The following is a 24579-nucleotide window of genomic DNA, read 5'->3' on the forward strand; positions in this document are numbered from 1 at the left end:
TCCCAATGTTCCAGTTTATCCCTCTCTCCCCTTACCCTCGGTAACCATAAGTTTGTTTTCTAACATCTGTGACTCTATTTCTGTTTTGTAGATAAAATTATTTGTACCCTTTTTTTAGATTCCACATATAAGTGATATCATATGATATTTGTCTTTCTCTGTCTGACTTACTTCACTCAGTATGACAATCTCTAGGTCTATCTACGTTGCTGCAAATGGCATTATTTTGTTCTTTTTAATGGCTGACTAGTATTCCATTGTATATATGTACCACATCTTCTTTATCCATTCCTCTGTTGGGGGACATTTAGGTTGCTTCCATGTCCTGGCTGTTGTAAATGATGCTGCCATGAACATTAGGGTGCATGTATCTTTTTGAGCTATGGTTTTCTCTGAATATATGTCCAGGGGTGGGATTGCTGGATTATATGGTAGCTCTATTTTTAGTTTTTTAAGGAACCTCCATAGTGTTCCCCATTACCTTAGGTGGCTGTACCAATTTACATTCCCACCAATAGTGTAGAAGGGTCCCCTTTTCTCCACATCCTCTCCAGCATTTATTGTTTGTAGATTTTTTGATGATTGCCATTCCAACAGGTGTGAGGTGATACCTCACTGTAGTTTTGATTTGCATTTCTATAATAATTAGTGATGTTGAGAATCATTTCGTGTGCTTTTTAGCCATCTATATGCCTTCTTTGGAGAAATGTCTATTTAGATCTTCTGCCCATTTTCTTTTTCCCCAGATCTTTATGGAGTATGATTGTTTTACACTGTTGTGCCAGTTTCTGCTGTAACTGCCCATTTTTTGATTGGATTGTTTTTTTAATATTGAGCTGCATGAGCTATTTGTATATTTTTGGGATTAATCTCTTGTCGGTTGCTTCATCTGCAAATATTTTCTCCCATTCTAAGGGTTGTCTTTTCATCTTGTTTATGGTTTCCTTTGCTGTGCAAAGGTTTTTAAGTTTAATTAGGTCCCATTTGTTTATTTTTGTGTTTATTTTCATTACCTTAGGAGGTGGATTGAAAAAGATCTTGCTATGATTTATGTCAAAGAATGTTCTGCTTATGTTTTCCTCTAAGAGTTTCATAGTATCCAGCCTTACTTTTAGGCCTTTAATCCATTTTTAGTTTCTTTTTGTATATGGTGTTAGGGAATGTTCTAATTTCATTCTTTTACATGTAGCTGTCCAGTCTTCCCAGCACCACTTATTGAAGAGACTACCTCTCCTCCATTGTATATTGTTGCCTCCTTTGTCATTGATTAGGTGACCATAGGTACGTGGGTTTACCTCTGGGCTTTCTATCCTGTTCCATTGATCTATATTTCTGTTTTTGTGCCAGTCCCATACTGTTTCGGTTACTATAGCTTTGTCGTATAGTCTGACGTCAGGAAGCCTGATTCCTCCAGCTCCTTAACATGAGACTCTGCACTGCAAGTCACCAAAGATAAACAGAATGTTTGCCAAATGAATTTCTCCATGAAATTATTTTCTGGAAATAACCATGCACTCCAGACACTGGGAAATGCTGCTCTGGTCTCCAGCAATCTTCTCTGAGCTTCAATGGACTGTTTTTATCTGGGCCTAAAAATTTTTTTAAAAATCACAAAAAAATGGATATTTGTTGATTGTAAACAATTAGACAACATCAACAGGCAAAAGACAGAAATATAATAATCCTCCCACAGAATAGACCCATTTTTAGCTTTTTATTTTATATTTTCCCATCTTTGATTCTTTGCCTGTGTCTCTGTCTGTCTCTTACTCACTACATGTCCATACTACCCATTTTGTGCTACAAAAGTGGAGTCAATCCATAAATACTTCTGTGTTCTGTTTTTTTTTCACTTAATATGTTATAAACATCTTGTATGTCTTAATATCCTTCTTTGCCATACTTTTTTAATGGTTTCTCAGTTTTTCTAGCATTTTTGTGAACCAAAATTGAATCCCTATTATTGGACACTTGTTTCTAGGGTGTGTGTGTGCGCGTATAGTTGTTTGTAAGAATACAACTAAATCTTTGTAGCCATCTGTGCTTGCTTGACTTAAGTCTCATATAAAATCTGCTAAAGTGTGCATTCTTCATCTTGAGATAGAACCCTAATTAGAACTGACTCTTGGGCCATCTATACCATGTCTCTAATGATTAAATTGACTCTTTTGTGGCCTCCTGGCTGGAAATACAGGACCAGAGTCAGACAGCCTTGGTGTAGACCCTGACCCTGCTGCTTAACATGTCACTGACTTTGACTGGTTGATGTCACTTCTCCAAGCCTCAGTCTCCACAGCTATAAAATAGGAATGATAATAGTGCCTTCCTCAAAGAGGTCTTGCTAGGATTTACAAGTCTATCACTTGGAATGGAGGTGGGGTGTGTGTGTTTGGAAGGATGTTGTGGGGGGAGGGGAAGAATTGGGTACCAGAGATCAGCATGACTCCCACAAGCCCAGGATGCTCCTTCCCCTGCTCCTCCTCCTTTTCTGGCAATGGGGACCTCTTTTCAAATGGTAAGAATGCAGCACACAGCAGTACAGACATGGCTGTAGCTATGACCTGAATGTGACTGCTGGTTCTACCCTTTATTAGCTTGACCTGAGACATGCAATGTAACTTCCTTCTGATTCACAGCCTGGGAAATGGATATTAATGAAACTCTCCATCTCATAGAGATTTGGGGTGATGATTCAGTGAGATCATGTTTGTGTGTATAGCACCTGTCATATCATAAGCACTCAGTGGCAGCCAGAAAAGAAGCCACTTAATCTCCCAAACCTATTTCTATCAGTAAGAGAGAAGTAATAGTAATGATTTTGATGAGTTATCACCAGAATTAAATGAAGGCAAAGTGCTAGCATGGTTCTTGGCAATAGTAGGTATTTAATATATGGCAGCTCTTGGGACATATTATTACTACTGGTGTTAGTATTGATGAAAGTAATGCAGCCGAACTGCCCTGGTGCCCCTGTCTCTTTCAGTCAATGGTGGGCCATTCGGGCCCTGCAAGTTAGTGGGTCCCTTGGATGCAGTGCCTGCAGATATATGCAGCACCTCCAGTTTGGTCTGCAGGTTGGAAACCCTCAAGTTCAGGCACTCTGACCTGCCCTGTCCAGAGTTCTGAAATCCACAGTGCTGGCTTGTAAGGTTGCCCTTCGTGGAGTGATACTTACAATTAAATTTTCAACGCAATTAATTACTGATGAGGTACTAGAAGGGACTTAGGCAATAGGTCTTAGTGGAGAATACAAAAGATAGTTGATTTGAGGAATGCTTTAACTATTGCAATTCTTTTTGAGCTAAAGATACACCTAGAATTCTCTGTTTAGGCTCAAGGAGAAAAACATATGCTGGGAAATTGTGTGAAACGTGAGGAGTCACAGTGGAATTGAGTTTGAAATGTACAACCTCATCACACCATGAATTCAATCTCAAAGCACGTTATGGGCTATAATTCTTTCGAAGTCCTTAGAGACACCTTAACACCACTTCAAATTAGACTTGTTCAAATTCTGCTTATGCCCACCCTCTGCTCCATAGTGTAAATCATTATTTTCCATTTGTATCTGAGTTCAACTGTTTTTACAAACCAATAACTCTATTCCTTTCAGAGTGGCTCTACTGCACTAAAGCTTCCTTGGAAGGTACCTTTGTTTTCTTCAATGCTCTGAAGTGTGAAGGCTACATAATTTGCTAAATGTATCATGTTTACATATGCCTAAGCCAGTTACCTCCAAATCACCATCTCCTGCCTGCACTATTGGCTGAATGCTTAAAGAAAATGAAGCTTAATTTTCTGTAAGCAGTGTCCATGGTTTCCAAATAAGCTCGTGGAGACATAGATAAACTAAATTACTTAGTGGTAACTATCCAGACAGGAATGAGAAGCCAGTGCTGAAACAAGCCAGGTGTGTGGAGTTCTTCTTGCATCCTTCTATCACAATATGCAAAGAAATAGGACAGTGAGATCCCAAGGACCCCCGGCTGCTGCCAGGCTGGCTGAGGTGTTAGCAGGGTGGGTTAACAGCAATCTGTAAGCCCGTGAACCAGACTTCAGCCTTATGGGACCCTGAACTCAGAAATGCCGGGCTTCCTGGTAATTTCTTTCCTTGGGCAGGGGGAGTCAGTATGATATCTGCAGAAGAAGAAGCAGCCCATCCTTCCCATAAGTGAGTCAGTGTGGGTGGAGTGAAGAGCGTGGACTAGAATCATTTGGTCCCAGGTTCAGATGCCAGCTTTGTCCTTTACATGCGTGTTGCGATGAGAGGAGGCAAGAATAGGCAAGGCCCTAGCCTGTTTAGACCTTGGTATTCTCAAATGCAAAGTGGAGGTCATAGGATTACCCTCCTAGGCTTCCTGACGCTTCACTAAGACAGTGTGAGTCTTTATATACAGTCAGAATCATAGAGTCAGGCACCCATGTACCTCTCCCATCCTTTCCCCCACCCAAGTCCAGTCATCTTTTGGCTGGTGGCAGTTATAACTTTCTCCCTCATCCTCAGATGCACACACCAGCACTTTCTTATTTGACTTCTTAATCATGTTTATTCATGGTACTTTTATGGTGATGGGAACAGTGTTTTCACTTTGCTTAGAATATTCAGATTACTTCCTTTATGCCTTCTGCAAATATGCCTACCTTTGACCAGACACTCTGCTAGGAACTGGGGGTGCTTACAGATGTGACTGTTGCAGAATCTCTGCTGCATTGGCTCAGAGGCCAGAAGGGACGACAGGTTGTAACACAGCACAGAAAAGCAGAATTCTAAGTGTGGGACTCTGGGGACACCCCAAGAAGGGGTGGTTGAACCTTCCTGGGTGGGTGGAGAGAGGATCCCACAGATGAACATATATTTGAACTGAACCTGGATTCTCCAGAAAAGAACATTCCGGGAGAAAGGTCTCTATCATTAAAATTCCACCGACACAGTGAATGGAAAACGTTGTCCTTTTACAAATAAGGAGTGGGGAGACTGAGCACCAGGCAAGGGCCATGTCTTAATCATCTCTGCCTCCTGCCGTGTGTCTGACTCAGGGAGTGCTGGGATTGAATTTAGACCTGCCCAAGGTCACAAGGCAGCAGGGAGAGCAGCACACAGATCATGCCGATTAAAAAAAATCTGCGTTTAGGGATTATTTTTTGCCTTTGGGTTAAAAAGACAGACGTTAGCGGGTGGCATGAGACCTGAAGGAGAGGTGCACACTGTGCTGGGTTGCACAGCTCACGGGCCTCTTGAGGTCCCGTCCCTGGAGCTTTCTCCCGCCTCCGAACTGCCACCACCCTGCACTGCATTTCTTCACTCATTCAACAAACCCCAACAAACATTAACCACCCCCTGTGTGGTTTCCGTCTTGAGCTCAGTGCTGAGGACACCGCTGAGTGAGTGGGACACAGGGAGCGCACATCTTGGCGGGGGAGACAGACTGCGACACAGACCTTAACTGTTTGAAGAGGTGTACCTTCATCACAACCGGGAAGTATGAGAAGGAGTGCGGGACTTCTTCCTCCCGTTCCTGTCCCCCTGCCTGCAAAATAGAGACCATTACTGTTAGTTTTCTGCATATCTTTGAAGAGGTTATTGATGTATACAGGAGCAAACACAAAGGTACATTCTTATCCCCCCTTTGACAGAGACAGTAGCACACGATACACTCTATTCTGCACTTCACATATCTTACAGTCCTGGCATATCATACAAATACTTGTATAGTTTTCCATTGGGCAGACGTGCAACAGTTGATTTAACCATGGACATCTGAATTATTTCCAGCCGTTTGCTATTTCAAATAAAGCTGTAACAGGTTACTTCCTATGCGTGGATGTTCACATTTGTAGATTATAGTCTCAAAGTGGAATTCTAGAGTCAAACATCTAGCAACCTTTCTGAGTCTCTTTGCAGTTGTTATGTCTCTTGTAATCCATATGGAGTTAGGTTTTTCTCTGTGACCCAGTTTGAAACTAAAATCGTATCCTTTTAAGAGGTGCATTTTAACCCATTTAGATATTTATTGATATAAACAATGGTTTGGTCCTATCAACTGTTTTTTTGTTTGTTGTTTTCCACTGTATGCTCTATTTTCTTTGTTTGTGGGAGGGCAAGTGCATGTATAATTCTTCTGATAATCAGGACAATAAAGTTAATATTCTTTCTCTTTGTTCCTTCCCTTTCTTCATGTCCCCTCTCTTTCTTCTATCACTTGATAATTGTAATTATTCTCTTAGAGCTTACCTTAGTTCTGTAAAATATAGTCACCCTTCTATTACTTGATTTGTCATTTTTTGATGCTTTTATGACCCCAAGAGGCAATCAGCAAACTTAGTCTACCTTGAATCTTCTTTCTTTCCCCTCTTTTTTTTCCCCCTCAGTAGTTGTATCATTTCTGCATTATCAGGGCATATAGCATTTGCGTTCTTATCTGTCACCCTAATCTCCACCTTTGTTCCTTTGTCAGTAAATGCATTTCATAAGTCATCTCTATGGTTGGCTACAGTGACTCCTCTCATAGTTCCTCTAAAGGGCTCATGAGAACACTATTCCTCGAGTCACTGTAGTATTTGTTCCTGTATGGTAACTCAGGTGCATATAAAGCCTTGGTTCAATTTTCTTTTCTTGACTGTCTTATACATATTACTCTACTGGATTCTGGCTTTGAATATTGCTGTTCTGAAATCTGCGGGCAGCCTTCTTTCTTTTTTCTCTCATAAGTTTCTTAGTCACCTTTTCTGCTACTAAGTCACCATTTCTTTATTTTCACAATCCAGTAACTTCATTAGGATAGATCTTAGTATCCACTATTCTAGGTTGATTTTCCCTGGCTAATGTCATGCCTTTTCAATATGTAGATTCAGTTTTTGTTTTATTTTAGGAATGGTTTAACGAATTACATTTTCAACATATGTCCTGTTCTGTTGTTTTCTTTTTTGTCTTCAGAGGCTCCAATTATGCACATGTAGGATTTCCTTTGCCGCCTCTCTACAGCTCTCATTTGCTCTCTAATCCTTTGTAATCCCTTATTTCCTTTTCATGTTGTTCACTCTTCTCACTTCTGGCATCCTTCTCTCTTAGTGAGTTTCCCTTAGTGTCCTCCCTTGCGCTTCTTTCAATTTGGCTTCATTTTTTATAATGATTTGGGTTTTCCTTTCTACTTCTTTCCTGGGACCCAAATGCTCACATGCCATCTCCTCTGTTGTCTTTTCATCTCTTTTCTAAATTCTTGTATACTGTTTTATTGTCTTTCTTCATAAAAGTGATTGTTTTAATTTATGGTGTTATACTTGGTACACATTTTCACCTTTTCCATTTTTCTGCTGAGTGTTCTGTGGTAAGTTTTGTTTTGCTTCATGTATGTGTGCTTGTGTAAAATACATACATACATGGAAAATATATATATATAAAATATCACCACGACAGCAGCTTTTAAAAAATATTATTGGAATAAGTTAGACTTTAATGGCCTACCTATTCAAAAGGGAGTCCTATGGAAGAAAGGGGGGGACCCCGTTTATTTTTGTAGCCTTCACAATCCAAAAGCACTGCTTCAGTGTCACCAGTGACAGATGGCTTCCTGTTAAAATGGCTGCTCTGTGTTTCTTCTCTGTTTCTGTGAAACAGATCAGCCCCAAGAGGGTTTATCTCATCAGCTGTCTCCACTGCTCTTGCTTTACCAAAGCTGCACTTTGGAGGGCATCTTGCCTACAGGAAGAACCATGCTGTGAGCATTTTCTGAGACCTGTTGCCCCAAGGCCACTATACTCTTTTCCGGCTTTCTTATTGGTTTTTGTACCTGTGTAGCTTATGCTTGATCTGTGTGCTGTCCTTCCTTCAAGTCCTTTAGTTCTTGCTGAACAGGAAGTGTTGATCTACCACTTCAGGAGGAGTCCTTCACCTATCAGAAACATATTTTTGGTATTTTTGTACTGGCCTACCTGGACATTTTACTTGCATCTGGATGGCTTCTGCTATATTGTTCAAAGCTAGGGATTATATCTCTTTTCTAGTTTTACTGAAAGTGGAATTCATGATTTCTTTTCTGTTTACATTATTGATTATATATGATATTTAGAAGGAGAAAAGGGAAATTGCTAGCTATGTCATGCTGCCTTGTTAGATACTAGATCTCTAATCAGGCAATTGTGATCACATATACAAGTGTTTCTAGAAATAGAAATAATAATAGCTACTATTTCATTTTTGTGCCAATCACAAGGTCCTCTGTGAGTCCAGAGGAGGTCCCTTGAGGCTGGATACCATCTTCTTATCATGTCAAGTCACTATACCCATTCGTGTCCTAAGTCTTCTAGGATAGAGTGGAGAAAAATTTAGAGTGAGTTGCATAACCTGAAGGGTGAAAAGACTAGTGAGTCAACACTGAAGCTGGCAGCACTTGGAATAGCTTAAGACACCCTTTATGGTTTCAGAAGACAGTTCTTCCTTAGATCTTGCTTTATTTATCCTGCTCCTCTATCAGTTTGTCCGCCAGAAGTATGAGAGTGAAGATGCCAGGCTGAGATTGCTCCAGGCATCTCCAGGATCATTCTTTCCAGGCCTCAGTTCCAATTGGGAGTTTTCAGTTCCAGCTCCTACCTCTACCCTCTTACCATAGACTCCAGCACTCCTGGAGGTACTGCTGGACCTCTGTCACAAGAAGAGGGTGGTGCTACCAATCTCCCAATCAGCCCGTATACCCATGTCACCATCCACTCTAGACCAGGAAGGGGAGGAGTTATGGGGAAGAATTAAGAGGAGCTTGTGGGTTTCTGTATTTGGGCTAAATCTACTCCTGGTCCCCATCTAATCTGTGAATAAAAGTGTGCCAATGTCCACCTCTCACCCACAAATTAAAGAGGCCATCTCAGGTTCCATACACGTCCCAGACCACTAGCATCAGGTCTCCATCCCAAGCTTGGCAGTCATGGTCTTATGCCAATCCTTCGTGGCTTCCTGTCCCATTAAATAACAAAGTTTATGTCATGTTTAAGGGTAAAAACGTACATGAATGTATTGGTGCTTTAGGAATTGAAAAACACAGAAACTTGAAGTATGTTTAAAAATGCCCAGATTCGGACGTTGAATTTGAACAGATTACATTGGACACAAATCGCCGGTTAGGAATGGAGATTCTAATTGTATGTACCTTAAAAATGTTTTCTGTTACTGAAACCTCTTGCAGATATAGGCGTCTATATCAGTCCTGGAATAGTGTTACCTGGTCAGAAAATGGTCCTTGGCATGCATGTAAGCATTTTATATAATGTGTAAAATAATGGAGTATCTTTGAGCAGATACACAGAAGATTTTATATATACACACACATTTATATGTTTGATTTTTATATGTTTATGATTTAGAATTAGAGCAAATTATGCTTAAGTTGGTGTGTTTGAGCAGAGCTAATTAAAATACAAATCAGCTGTAAAAATCAAACAGTCACTTCATTCTAATTGGCTTCCTCATTATTTCTAAGACCTGCCTGGAATGTCTTCTCCTTTTCAAAGTCCTCCCTGCACATGAGCCTGGGCTCAAGTCCTGCCTCCTCCTGGAAGCCTCCCCTGTCACCAGCCATTTGAGCTCATACATTAGCAGAACACGAAGAGACTTGCAGACACTGAGCCTGCCTCTCTGCAGCGGGATGAGCCATGCAGCAGCTGACCCTCCCCACCCCTGCCCCGCTCCCAGGACTCTGTCCACCCCCGCTGCTCTCAGAAGTCCAGGTGGAGGCTGCATCCCACACTTTGTCCTGAAGTACCTGCCACTGCTGATTTTAGGTGAGAAGAGGAGTTGTCATTTTTTTCCAGTTTAGTCTTTATTAGTTGAGGACCTAGGGAATCTGGTTAGCTGTGAAATCCTTCAGTAACACTGCTGTTTTTGGTAGAACTGCTCATTTCTGTAGTACTGCTCATCTATTCCAGGTTTCCCATGTAGGGAAATGCTTACCCACTGCCTGGGAAACACAATTAAAACCAGAGTTGGCCTTTTTAACCAATATTTTGTATATTCAATATTTTGTTTTGCTCCAGTGTGGAATATCTGTGGATTTTATCAGAAGCTTTAAAAGGTTATTTCATCAAGCTAACCTCCCTGCTCTAGATTATTCAGGGGGGAAAATAAGTGCTACTCCACTAATGCACATTTACAAATGTTATGCAAGTTCTAAATGTATTTCTTTTTCCAGATGAAAGATTATCATTACAATCAAGAGAAACATTAAAGTCTCCTCAAATTTGGTTACTAAGAATAGTCTTAATGGCTTTAATAAGAAATCTATCCATCTTTTCTTGTAGGTTGTACCATTAATTAGTTTAACTCATCTTCCTCCCAGTTTAATGTTAGTATTTTAAGCTCTTTCAAAGATTGGCTTTTTGTTTGTTTGGTTGGTTTTGTTTTGTTTTCAAAGATTGGTTTTTAAGGACTTTATTAGCGAGCTCCTAAATAATGGGGCCCTAATTCCTTTGCTCATACCTGTTTTTACATAAAATGGTGCATTCTCTAAGGATAAGAGAACTTGCATATTATATACTGATGTTTTAGGCACCAAAAAGTAAAACACTGGAATTACATATAATAATGCAGTTTAATTTGAGCAGGCACAACCTGGCTCAAATCTCTGTTAGATGATCCCCAATTAGAAATGGGGATTCACCTTGTATATGCTTTAAAAATCTCCTCAGGAAGCCCAAACTGTGTTTTCTTTCACTAAAACTGCTATGGCTGGCAGCGTATCTTTTAGCCTACCAAGGGTAAGTGCTACTCTTGAAGTTGCTCAGAAGAGAAGCTGGTGGTGGCTGCCTGCTGGTTTCTGAAAGCTTCATCTTCACAGTAAATCCCTACCACAACCCCATGAGGTTGAGACTGTTAATATCACCATTTTACAGATGAAAAAACCGAGGCTTGGAGAAGAGCAGTGACTTACGTAAAAAACAACCACTTGTACACTGGGAGCTGGTGTTCAAACCCAGGACTGTCAGACGCAAAAGCTTGAACTGTTTTTTTTTTTTTTAATTTTTAAAATAGTTTTATTAAAGTATAGTTGATTTACAGTGTTAATTTCTTCTGTACAGCAAAGTGACTCAGTTATACATACATATTCTTTTACATTATGGAAAACATCACAGGATATTGAATATAGTTCCCTGTGCTATACAACAGGACCTTGTTGCTTATCCATCCTATATATAATAGTTTGCCTCTGCTAATTCCAAACTCCCAATCCTTCCCTCCTGTACTCCCTTTCCCCCTTGGCAACAAGTCTGTTCTCTATGTCTGTGAGTCTGCTTTTGTTTTGTAGATATATTGATTTGTGTCATATTTTAGATTCCATATATGTGACATCATATAGTATTTCTCTTTCTCTTTCTGACTTGTCTTAGTAAGATAATCTCTAAGTCCATCCATGTTGCTGCAAATGGCATTATTTCATTCTTTTCGATAGCTGAGTAATATTCCTGTGTGTGTGTGTGCATGTGCGTGTGTACATATACACACATCATCTTTATGCATTCATCTGTTGATGGTCATTTAGGTTGTTTCCATATTTTGGCTACTGTAAATAGTGCTGTTATGAACATAGGGGTGCATGTATTTTTTCGAATTATAGTTTTGCCTGGGTATATGCCCAGGAGTGGGATTGCTGGATCATATGGTAGTTCTGTTTTTAGTTTTTTAAGGAACCTCCATACTGTTTTCCACAGTGGCTGCACCAATTTACATTCCCACCAACAGTGTAAGAAGGTTCCTTTTTCTCCACACCCTCTCTAGCATTTGTTATGTGTAGACTTTTAAATGATGGCCATTCTGACCAGTGTGAGGTGGTACCTCGTTGTAGTTTTGATTTGCATTTCTCTAATAATTAGTGATGTTGAGCATCTCTTCATGTGCCTGTTGGCCATCTGTATGTAGAAGCTTGAACTCTTCATGCAATGCCAAACTCCTGTTTGTACTCAGGGCAGGGAATGCAGTTCTGACCCCTGTATTCAAGTGCACGGTCTTTAACTTGTGGAAGAGGGTCTGCCTTGCTTATAGGGCTGGAGTGGAGGTGCTGGTGCAGGCACCTGGGGCTGTGGTGTGTGAGCAGATCAAGTGAATGTCAAATCAGAACTGGGTGTGAACGTCAGTTTTACTGTTGACCGTCTGTAGGACCTCGGGAATGCTGCCTAACCTTCTCTGGGGAAGAGCAGAGGAGAATCATATCTTGCTAGCTGCTTTCGGGGGTTGCTTCATGGGAAAATACCACACGCATGGTCTGGATTCCCATACTTTTCCACTTGGTGGACCCACAAACACCGCCTCAGAACCAGTGGGTTAGCAGGTGCTGAACACTTAAGTCTATTCTAGTCCAGTCCTCCCACAATGCTGCGAGCTTGTTCTGTCATCACCTCCATTCTGCCGATGAGGAAACTAACGATTGGAAAAGTCACCTGTCCAGTCTCAGCTAGGATGGCAGAGCTGGTTTCTGAGCTCAGCTGTGTCTCTCTCCAGAGCGTAGGTACTCTCTCCTGCCTCCCCAGGATTCCTTTAAAGCAGAATGACTGGCTACTGTTCCTAAGACCATGCTAAGCAGAATCAACCCTCGCCTATTTGAGTTCCAGTGGATTAGCGCCCACGTCCCCAAGGGAGCTACAGCCTTGCCCCTCCTCCCTGTCTTTCGAGCTCCCTTGGAGTGCAGCAGCCCCTGCTCAGCGTTCCTGCGCACTCCCCCCACCCACACTGCGGCACGTGCTGCATGCTGGATATTCAACGGCACGAGGGACCCAGGCCCGCTTGGGAAGAGGAGGCTACGTGTGCCTGAAGGCTGCTAGCAGCATGAGGATGCCAGGGTAGAAACAGGAGGCTGGACCCTGGGCAAGGCAGTTCAGGAAGATATCCTTGTGTCCATCCAGTCTCTGCCCGGCGTCTAATTCTGCCCTGAAGAAGGCTCAGCTGGACCTTTTACAGAAGATGCTAATTGCAAACACTCTGAGTGCATCCGTCCAGTGCTGCTCTGAGTAACTAATTATGCACAGCAGCACCTAGGAGGGCTAAAGGAGATTAGCTGGAAAGGGCCAGCACCAGGTCTCTATTTCTGAGAGGCCTCCTGGCCTGTTCCAGAGAGAACTCCGGTCTGGCCCAACTCTTTACCTTCGGAGGCACTAAAGTTTAAATTACATTCTGATTGTTTTCATATTAGCTTCTGCCCGAGCCCTGAGCTAAGCATTGGTGAGGCTAGGGTTGGGGAGGGAGGGTCCATGTGACAGGCGGAGTGGTTTTCTCACTTGGCTCTTTAGTTGCAAAATTTCATGAGTTTGAAGAGCGTAGCAGTAATTGGTTCCCTAGCAGAAGTTTTACAGATATCCTATAATGCTTGTGTGTCAGATTTGCCATTTTCAAACATCCCCAATTGGGTGTTTAAGTGTGGCTTCTGTTAGGATTTGTAACACAGACACACTCACACTTGCTCTCTGCTAGATATTAACACTGTAGCTCTAAATACAGAATGTCTACAGTCTCTGCCCACCTCTATATTTTTTTTACAATATCTCTTACATATTTTTATACCTCAGATTGTTTCCTTACCTTCTGCTTTTCTAGTGCTCTAAGAGGGCTCTGTAGCATGTCCTTCAGCCCCCAGAGTCAGCAGTAAGCTGAGATCAGCTCGGAGTATCAGGCATCACCCTTGGGAGCACTTTTCAAAGGAGCACGGGCTTCCCAGCTCCTGTCTCTTCCCTTCCAAAGACATTACCAATTTTGAAACTTCCTTACTAGCCCCTGACTTTGTCTGAAGGAAGATAGGGGAGCCAGGGAAGAAGGGGTGATGGGGGTTGGCAGGGCCAGGCTACTGACACTCATTCAGTGAAGGAGCAATCCTCTCTCTTCCCCAGCAGTGCTTACCTGGGCTAACCTCTCTATAGGCAAATACTCATAGATCAGAGCACCCCCCTCCTCTCTCATGACCCCACCAGGGCTGCAGTGACCTTGCCACAGCTTTCGGCCCTATGATGTTGGCCACAGTGCATCCTTCTCCCTCCTGTCAGCTGGGCCATTCATGATGCACTCCCAGCTTTGTTTCAATACTGTCTTCATTCAAAGCCCATCGAGCTTAATACCCCTTAAAGCTCCAGGCCTGTGGAGGTGGGGAGAGAGTGCCCAGATAAAAAAAAAGCGATCCCATTTTCTTCCCAGGGCTATATACCTTCCACAGAGGCTGCATATGCCTTGTTTACACTTGCTTATTGCATTCTGTTCATATTTTCCAAACAGACAGGGAAAGTCCACTGGGAGAGCACCGAATTACCTGGGCCCTTCTCTGCCCGAGTGCTGCACTTTCCTGGGGGAGGGAACTGTCTCCCTGCACATTTGGAGTAATGCAGCGGCCCTATACTGTTCTCTAATGAAGCCCCAGTGGCTGCACAGATGATACGTGCTTCTGGGAGTGTAACAGGAAGGCAGCAGGCTGGATGCAGTCCTTCCAGAGGACCACTGTTCTCACACCAAAGCTAATGAAGGCGGGAGCCCGACGTGCTCCCTCCATCCCCTGATACTCAGCTAGCTGCCTCCCCTGAACCGCTGTCAGGGATTCCTTTACCTGTGAGGGCCTGATGATTCAATCTTTTTCAACCCAGAGTGTGGCCCAAGTGTATTAATTGCCTCGGTTAGCGCTGGCTACCCACAAGCCCAATCAACCCAAAGAGCCGGTCCAGCAAGATCATAGCTGAGATCCAAGTCCTGCCTCTGCCGCTCGATAGCTTTTTGACTTGGGGAGTTTATAACCAGTGTGTTCATGTTTTCTTTCAATACATATATTCTGAACAACGATTATGTATCCATCCTTATGGTAAGTGCTGAGAATATAGGTGTGGGGAAATCAGGCCAACCCTTACCATCATGGAGCTTTTCCACCCGGAGGAAGGCAGACATATATGACAACCTGATCCTCTTGTACCGGCCCACCTACAAAATAAGTAAAGGAGAGATGTCATTCGTTATAACCCAGGCATCTCCTCAGGCTTTAAAAAAAAAAACCATAACAATAAAATTCTAACATATTATGCAGACAATCGGGAAGTGGGAAGGGGAACATACATTTATCGAGTCCCTGCTGCATGCCAGGAGCTGTGAGCTATGTTTTACTGATATTGTCTCATCTTACTCCATGCAGGGATGCTATGAGCTAAGCTTGATTACACCATTTTGCAGATGGACGGATTGAAGTTTACGAAAGGCAGCAGGAGCACTATGACACCCAGTTAATAAGTGTGCACTGAGAGCATTCTCTATGCCAGGAGCCGAGGGTGTAAGGTGCTGGGCCTCAAGGGCTGAGCCGGCCTCGGGGCATGTTTTCTGTTGCTGTGATCTAGAAGGGGAGCTGGACACTGAGCAGGAAGCTACAGGTGTGCTGAGTGCCATCTGAGGAACAAGACCTTGGAAGCATATAAAAGGGAAAACTCACCTGGTTTGAGGGTTAAAGGAAATACCTTTAAAGCAGAGGTCTGATGGAGAACAAGCATTAGCAAGACAAAGAGAAGAGGTGTGCTCCTGGGAACGGTGCAGAAAGGACAGTAAGGGGAGAGCCTGGAGTTGGGGTGAGCAATTGGGAGCCTCTGGAGCAGAGAAGTGGGAAAGCAACTTGATCAAATCTCCATTTTAGAAAGATCACTTTGACTGCTGGATGGTGAAAGGAATGTGGGGAGCAAGACCAGGAGATGGACTAGGAGGCTGTTACCGTTGTCTTGGTGGCGGGCTGGGGTGGCGCCTGGGCTGGCAGTGTGATAGCAAGGAGCAGGGAACTTTGCGTGCGAGTCCAGGACAACCATTCCCAGGCGCTTGTCCTGAGGATATGAAGGCCTGCAGGGTCATTCTCTGACTACAGAAGGAGGCAGAGATTGGGGGGTCAGAGGATCTCAGTGATGCCACCAACACACCAGCCATGCTGAACAGAGTAAGATCATGGAAGAGAGATGGGGACTAATCTGTAGGAACAGGAAGGCAGGTGTGGAAAGACTGAGGAAGAGGATGCTGGGCAGAGATGACTGGCAGGAGGAGAGCAATTAAAAGTGAGCTGAAGCCAGGATTGGGGGCGGGAGGGAAGAGAATGGAGACTGGGAGGGCAGAACACTGGCTGCGCCCACCAGTCGGGAAGGTAAGGTAGTGGACAGGGATCTGGTCCCGGTCTTCGTGACTGAGCCAGAAGCATCCTCCCAAGACAGAAGCATCCTTCCCTCTGACGATCTGATGGTGGTGGGCTGAGGACCTTGCTTCTTTCACCAGGGGGAGTGGAGAGACCATCAGACACCCCTCTAGGAATCACAGGGGTTGGCCCACCTCCGGGCCAAGTGTAGGATGGCAGGTGGACGTGGTTTCATGGTTTCCTCCACACAGAAATTACTTTTCCCCAGGAAGGAACAGAGTGTGTGGGAGGCAGCCTTTGGGTCCCCTATTTCTGAAAGCATTACTCCTCCTTTCCTACCTTTATCAGGGGCTATAATAGGCATCTTAAAAAACAAGCGCTTTTCTCCCATTGCCAGCCTGCCGTGGCTAGAATATCAAATCTGAGCAAATAGTCTCTGCACACTGTCGTCTTTGATTATTTTTTTTCCCTTCTGGGACATATCTGGCTCCAGGCAGACTGTGCCTGACTTTCTCCTTGTAAGAACCATTTGGTTGAGGACACTGTGAGTGAACAGCGCCCAGTAATTGAGTGCCTCCTATCTTCGTTTCGGCTTTCTGATCTCTCTCTACCCAGGCCAGTGAGATCCTGCTTGAGGACTTCTCCCCGAGCGACTGATTTGCTCCTTCAAGACTCCAGTCCCTGATTCCATCAGCCATCCAAAGCCTGCGTACTTTGGGAAGCCGGTGGGAAATTCAGCCGTCTTCTAAAGATATAGATTACCTGCACATCTGTCAGGGTGTAGTTAAACACGACTGACTAATTTATCCTGCTGTGTGAGATGGGGATTCATTTCCTTTGCAAGTTGACTTGGCACTTTTCTCTGCTCAAAGAACATTTAGAATAGATGGTGTACATGGCAATCGGAAGAAATAGATGCTATTAATTTTCCATTTTCAAATGTGAGATTGACTGTAGAGCCCACATTCCATTCTCCTCTGCAAAACAGACCATATCCTCTCCTGTTTAGAGGTGTGCACTGTCTGAAAGGTCAGAAGAGAGGGCCTTCTATTCCCCAGAGGCTCTGAGTTGGGGCCCGATAAGCATGTTAGTGGGGGCCTGCTCTCAAGGGCCAGTCCTGGTACCCGGCAGAGCCGAGCATCACTGCTGTCAGCACCAGCTCCCCCTCCTCCTATTTGTGCATGTGGCTCAGCATGAGATGCGAGTCCCCAGCTTGAGAGATTTCCTTCCTCAGCTCATCTCCGAAGACTGGAGGGAAGGACTGGGGGCACAGGCTTGCGTGTCAGGATATCATGATGGACCTCCAAAGCTGGAAATCCCAAAGAGATTGCTAAGTTCCCCTAGCGCTCGCCGTACAACATTCTGCTATGATGAAAACAGTCTGTATCTGTGCTCTCTCAGATGGAGTCATTCGCTAGCCGCGTGTGACTACTGAGCACTTGGAATGGGGTGGGTGCAACTGAGGAACTGAATTTCAACTTTTATTTCATTTTAATTACTTTGAATGAAAATAGCCACCTAGGGCTCATGGCAACTGTACTGGATAGCACAGGTATCTGTGTTCACCTGTTTCCTATGTGGCCCAAGCCAGTTGTGTTTAAGTATATTTGTCTTACTGGTTTCCTGAATGCCGTGATGTTTGCTCTAAACTTACTGATAAGTCTTCAGTTTAATAATTAAAATAACAGTAGAGGCAATAAAACTCATAGCTGGCACATGCCAAGTAATTACTATATACCATGTGCTTTGCTAAGCCCTCTACATACCCTGTCTAATTTATAGTCACATAATGATGCCCGAGTTTACGGATGATGAAACGGAGGTGCTGAGGGATCAAGTGGTCTGAGCCATCCAGCCAGCCAGTGGTCAAGCTGGGATTCACACCAGGCAGTGAGACCCCAGAGCTCTTATATACTCTGCTGCCTCTCGAGACAGTCCTGAGTGCTGTTTCCAGCCTGGTGTTTTAAGATACAGTCGTGTCCTGCTTGTTGAACGCCAGGTATCGTCCTGAGGTCATTAGCAACCTGGGTGTAAACAATGGCCACGCACGCCGTGCTTTACGGAGTTTAGCTCTGGCTTCCAGCGGGAAGGAAGGCGGCAGCTACACACAAGTATACTGAGGTTGCACAGACCCGGCCTGGGTCTGCTCATCACCTCCCCGCAGATGGAGGGCGAGAGAGTCCTTTCCTGCCTGAGGTCTGTGAAGTCTGGTTCTTGTTCTTCATCAAGTAACAAGCCCCAGGCTTAGGGAAGATGGGCTTTCCTGAAGGCAGACGTGTAAACATGAGGTGAGGTTCTGCACAGTATTGTCCTCTTCTGGAGAGGATTCATCCCTCTGCGGGGCAGATGGGGGCCGATTGCCTCAGCTGAGTGAGAGCCCGCACTGAGTGAAGGCTGGATGGGAGTTTGAGTGACACCCTCTGCTCATTCATCGCTGCCCCCGTGCCTCCCAGTGGAGAGCCTGGGTGTCAGCTGGGGTCTCTCTGCACTCACAGCTTCTAGCCTTAAGGTATGTCTCGTCAGCACCATGAGACATTCAGAACCTGGCTCTGCGTTGTAATGGTGGCTTGCTTGGCTTCGTAGCCTGACTTTTGCAGCTTTAGAATTTGGGAAAAGTGACAGTCATGGGGTTTACTTCTTATTTACTGAGACGGTCGCTCCTCAGTCCTCTAATTCCTGTCCCTCCAGATGCTAACAACTGCTAAATGCATTGCTGGTTTTTCTGCCTCTTGGTAGTGGCCCACTGCCTGGACCCTTGGTCAAGATTCTCAGGACCCAGAATTAGGGTAAAATCAGGGAGCTAGGGCAAGTCAGCTCCTTTCTCTGCGCTGCTGTCCCTCTGGGGATTTCTCTCCTCCCGTCTCTATGAGACTGTCAAATAGCCTGCACCCACCTACCTATCCACCCATCTGGATTTTCTTCTTGTTCTTAGAAGGAATGTTTGTTGGCCTTGCTCTGTCATACCCTAAAAGATAAGCTGGATAGCTAAAGATGGGCTGCATACAGAAAGGACTCTTTCAGGGACGAGGAATCCATCTGTCCATAGGGGAAAGTCAAGTCAGTCTGTCCAAAGGCCAGCAAAATAAGCCACATCCACAAACCCAAATATGGGCTAAAGCAAAACTGGGAGTCACTCTTACTGGGATGTGTTGGTGTCCCAGGCAGCCTTTCCCTAAGAGCATTAGCTATTCCTAAGCGTTAATCTCTTAGCGTGAGTTCAGTGGAAAACATGATCTTCTCTGGCAAACTGCAATAGCAAATTTGATCAGGTTAGCAAAAGGGACCCGTGACAGTTTTTGGAGGCTGGTGCATGATTGCAAGGCCATCCCAGCTTGTTTTCAGAGCACCAAGGCAGTCCAAGTTCAGTTGTGCACGTGCTGCTTGCCATGGGAGTTTTGGCTCTCACTTTGTCATACTCTTTACCTGTGAGAGCAGCATATCTGGGGCGTTTTCACAGTGGTGTAAGGAGCTACATCCTGGTTGGAGAGGGAGGTCTGTTTGGAGCATCACATGTTGAGAGTAGAGAGCTCAAAAGAGGAGAAAGCCCACGGACTCACTGTTTCTTCCATCTGCTTTTCTCCAGCGTGCACGGACAAGGAGTTGAGGAACCTTGCTTCCCGGCTTAAAGACTGGTTTGGAGCCCTTCACGAGGATGCAAACAGGGTCATCAAGCCTACCAGCTCCGACACAGCCCAAGGCAGTAAGACCGCTTTACTCTTGCTAATTTATTTCGTTTTAAACACCACATTTCCTCAGTTATTGCATGTTGTTGATTGCCCACCCCGAGATGCTATTGTTAAAAGAAACAGTTAAGTTGAATGTATACACTGATTTGAAATATGCCCCAATTTCAGAAATATTAAAATACGGAGGAGAGGAAACGGCATCAGAATCAAGAAAATACAACAACTTATATATTTTTAAAGTCTGGTGGCAAAATTATTATGTGTTTAGTACAGACCCTTTGAAAAATACATTTAAGTATATATAGAGATACCAAAATAAACTACTGTATATAAAATAGGGAAGCAACAATATGCTATATAACACAGGGAATTAGAGCCATTATCTTATAACAACCTATAAAGCAGTATCATCTGCAGAAATACTGAATCACTCTGCTGTACACCTGAAACTAATACAGTATTGTAAATCAACTATACTTCAATTAAAAAATATACAGACCCACACCATTTTAACAACTGTGAGCATGTTGTGGCATGGCATATACTTCAAATATTTTTCCTTACTACATAGAAAAATTATATGTGTGTGTATGTATACATGTACGTACACACACACACACACACACACACACACACACACACACACACACACACTTTATGGACTGTTTTATGGCCTTCTTTGATCATCCAGCAGTACACTATGACTATCTTTCTATACTCTTGAGCAGTATTCTGCCTTGTAATCGCTGCAAAGAATCTCAGTGTATCAATACTACATAATTTATGTAATCAGACTTTTATTTGGGAGCTTTGAAGTTGTTGTAATAGCTGATAATGTTCAGCTATTATAAGCAACATGGCAGCAAACATCTTTGATAACTTAGCTTTATGGACATTAGTCAGATTGCATTTTGTTTTCCACAGATAAACTCCCAGACAAGTGTTCCCTCCGCCATTACTGAACTGGCACAGACCATACTCAGAGCCTCTCCATAAGCCGGAGAGAGACCTCAGAGTAGGTCTGCATGTCTGCACCTTGATGGAGCCTCTCACCGCTTTTAACTCAGAGGCCGTTAGGGCAGAGCTGCTCCACGCTGGCTGATCGGCACAGAATGGCTTACTCAACAATACAGTTGTTGAGATGCATGGGGCCTTGCCACAGCCTTTTCTATGTAGTGATTTTTATATTGATTTGTTAAAATATAAAAACACATGTTATTTAAAGCAGAGAGTATTTCACCCCATCTCTGATGCCATGTTTGTGTGGACAGGATTTCTGAACGTAATGCTCCTGGATTGAACTAAGTAGGTAAGAAGTGACACTGGCAATTGGTAGAGCTCAGAGTTTAAGCAGCATCTGGTCTTCAGCCCAAATTAGAATGATCTTCTTAATTTTAGGGTTATTCTTTGTTGTTCGTAGCCATCTAGAGATACCAGTAGAGAATGTTGATCTAGGGGACAATTCTTTCACCAGTTGGGATCTTTTACCTTAAGGGAAAGGTAGATTCTGGGACGCAAATGTTAAGCGTCCCTAGACCGGGCCCTGGTGGTTGTTTCTGTGGGAAGAGGGATGTAAGAATCTTTCTCTCCATTCCTGCCAAAGGCTTCCTGGGGAGTCTGTGGACAATTAATTCACAGAGAGTCTCCAGAAGCTTTTCCCAGGGATCGTCCAGGAGCTGCCGAGCCCCTGGGCTTTCTGAACAACCTTTCAGTGAAGAGCAGATTGACGTGAAAGAGCTGCTTCTCGCAGCCTCCGATCCCTGGAGACTCCTTTTGCTGACAGCCAGGGAGCCTGCAAAAGGCCTTCCCTTGGCCACAAGCAAATTGAGTCCCTGTAGAGGTTTTTAGGTTTGATGTCCTGAATCAATTGGAGTGAAGGGATATAAAGGAATGACACTTGGTTAGCCCACGAGGCACAGGAGGGAGAGACGGTTTTGTCAGTCCGGAAGTTCTGAAGGGGAAACCACAGAACCCTAGAAGTCCCATGAACTTGGGGACAATCAGAAAAGCTGCTCTGTTCCGCCCCCTCAACCCCTGAATTATCAGATGCAGGTGCCTTTTTTCTAGAGCCTTCCAAATAGGTGTGGGTGGACTTGACCTTAGCCACTGCCTAGCCAGCTTGGCACTTCTTTTTGGTGGTCAGTCAGCAGTATTAAAGTTTCCCGTTCCCATGTATTAAAATGGTAATATCCTATAACATTGATGCATGTTATGTAAAGTATTCTGTACAAAAGTGCGGAGCCATTTAGTTGTCAGAGTAAATTATCTTCCTTTATTCAGTTGCCCCTGAGGACATCATCATCACAGAGATTGTTCAGTAATGACCTTCAGTCAAAGAAGAGGCCAGTTATATTCCATAGTCTCTCTTGTTGAAAAAGGCGATCTTTTCTAAGAGCTACTTCAAGATATCAAAAGGGATACATTTTAAAATGGAAAGATTTTTATGTTGGAAGGGGTAAACTTCTCTCAACAAGTTCTGTTGAGCACTTCCTGTGTGCCTGTACTGGCTGAGGCTACTGAAGGCAACAAGACAGCCTTTGCCCTCAAGGAGTTTAGGGTCTAATCTACAGGCACTGACAACGAGGGGAAGCACAGGCTTCTATGAGAGCTCAGAGGAGGGGGTGCAACACTTAGGTTACTGGCTTCTGGACACTGAAGAGCCTTTCGTAAAGACACTGCTTTAAAAGGTAGGCACGTTGCTCTGTCTTATATCCCACTGACTAAGCAGGGGTTCCTGGTGAGGCACACGGAATCTGCTGACAGGCTATAGCTAAGAACCCCAGGAGGGGCAATCGACCCCATCAAGCTCCTCAGTGACAGTCCCTGCATCGCCCCTTGCCTTGCTCATCCCTAAGCTTGGTGCCCAAGCCAACCAGATACCCTCAGGGCAGGAGGGTCATGTGTCATGCCAGGCAGAGGCAGCCCTGGGAGAGGAGGGACAGAATGTAGACCCCAGGTTGGGCCACCTGGGCTCAAATCCCAGCCCCATAATTGTATGACCTTAGGCAAGTAACTTAAACCTTGAACTTTTTTTTTTTTTAATTCTGTAGAGAGGATAAAGCATCATCTCATAGGGTTGTTATAAGGATTCAGTGAGATAATTAAGTATAAAATGCTTAGAAGAGTGCCTTCAGTAACACAAAAATGAATTTTTTTCATCATTTTCTCGGGAAAATAAAACCAGTCCTAGAAATTCAGATTATAGAATAATTTAAAATTGTCTAGTACGTTTGATTCTGAAAGAAAGATGGGTTTTAGATGTGGGGCATGCCTTCCCTTGGGTCTGCCTACAGTAGACTCAATATCCCGAGTATGAAGCCAAGTATCATTATTTGAGTGCATACATTTTCCACTGTAGAAACGGATAATTCTTTAAGAAAACTACCTCTCTCCCCCCACCTTCCCTCACTCCGGGAAATAAGAAAGAAATGATGGTCTGAGTCAATTTGGATTCCATGTCATGTATCTCTTGAGGGGACTGCAGAAAAGAAGAATGGGGAACAGAGGCAGGTGCCCGGCTTGTTTTCCCATTAATGTTCAGACTGCTTGAACTGCACAGTCCTTTGGGATATAATCAGTGCTTCTGGATTGTGCCACCTAGTTTCATTTCACTGCCATTCTTTTTACAATAGTTTCTTTTGTTTTGGTTTTTCAAATAATGTTTTTCCTCAACAGAAAAGCATAGTTTGCAGTATTATCTGTTAGTCCTCTTACCATGTTTGTACTCTTCCTTTCAGGCATGCCCTGTTTTAAGCAAGTTAGTAGATGAAAACCCTTATTTAATCACAGATAAATTAGATATGTTGCCTTTAGAACATATTTTCCTCAAATGCTGACTTCTGTTTTAGTGCATTTTAAATTGTTTCATTTAAAAACCAACCACCACCACCACATATTCTGGTAGAAGGATGCTGAGACTGTACCTGTGGAGGGGAAAAGCATCAGGGGAGGGGCTGGAGGGGGTGGGCCCTGGGGCTCCTTTTGGGGCAGAAAGCTGGGGAGCAAGCAGGGCAGGAGAGAGCGGGCTTGGTGGCAGCCGAGACATGTCCTTCCCTCTGCAGGGTTTGACACCAGCATCCTGCCCATCTGCAAGGACTCCCTGGGCTGGATGTTCAACAAGTTGGACATGAACTACGACCTCCTACTTGACCACTCAGAGATCAACGCCATCTACCTGGATAAGTACGAGCCCTGTATCAAGCCTCTCTTCAATTCTTGTGACTCCTTCAAGGATGGCAAGCTCTCCAACAATGAGTGGTGCTACTGCTTCCAGAAGCCTGGAGGTAAGGCAGGAGGAGGTAGGGTCCAGTGGCCAGGGCCACCATGCTGGTCAGTGAGGGCCCCCCCATCATGCACTGGGGAGACTGACAGGGATCAGCAGGCAGAGAGATGCAGTTAGAGAATAAAGCATCCCTCTATCGCACGGTAGGGAAAACCCAAGAGCATAATCAAGGAGTGTGTTATTCCAGTCCTCCTTTGGGAAAATCTTTTAACCTTTGTGCTTCAGCTTTTTCCTTTTGTAAAATGAGTGTAGAAACCTTTGCTACATAATTCCCAAGGTCAGTGTAAGATTCTTAATGTCTGTTTTTTTGTACCTTTTCTTTGGATTAGGTTCTTGTGTGTTTCTGTTTGTTTTTAGTAGGAACTGTCTCTAAACTAAGACGTTAGAATTGTTCTAGTCATATGTATTGCAGATAGCTTTTTTCCCCAATTTTGACTGTGCATTTTTGCTAGGGAGAAATTTTGAATTTTAAGATAGTCAAATTTCTCCATCCTTTATTTTAGAGCTT

At 43.9% G+C, this 24579-nt stretch overlaps 1 protein-coding gene across 1 annotated transcript in view; it reads left to right on the forward strand.

Annotated features, from left to right (window-relative positions):
* SPOCK1 (SPARC (osteonectin), cwcv and kazal like domains proteoglycan 1) overlaps positions 1–24579 on the forward strand; it is a 517559-nt gene that overhangs the window by 478226 nt on the left and 14754 nt on the right. Inside the window, exons 8-9 of the mRNA XM_057748448.1 lie at positions 19687–19803; positions 23851–24072. Coding sequence (XP_057604431.1) covers positions 19687–19803; positions 23851–24072 — 339 coding nt within the window. The remainder of the gene's footprint in view (positions 1–19686; positions 19804–23850; positions 24073–24579) is intronic.

Source organism: Hippopotamus amphibius, chromosome 1 (genome assembly GCF_030028045.1).
Source record: "Hippopotamus amphibius kiboko isolate mHipAmp2 chromosome 1, mHipAmp2.hap2, whole genome shotgun sequence".
In the NCBI taxonomy this organism is placed as follows: domain Eukaryota; kingdom Metazoa; phylum Chordata; class Mammalia; order Artiodactyla; family Hippopotamidae; genus Hippopotamus; species Hippopotamus amphibius.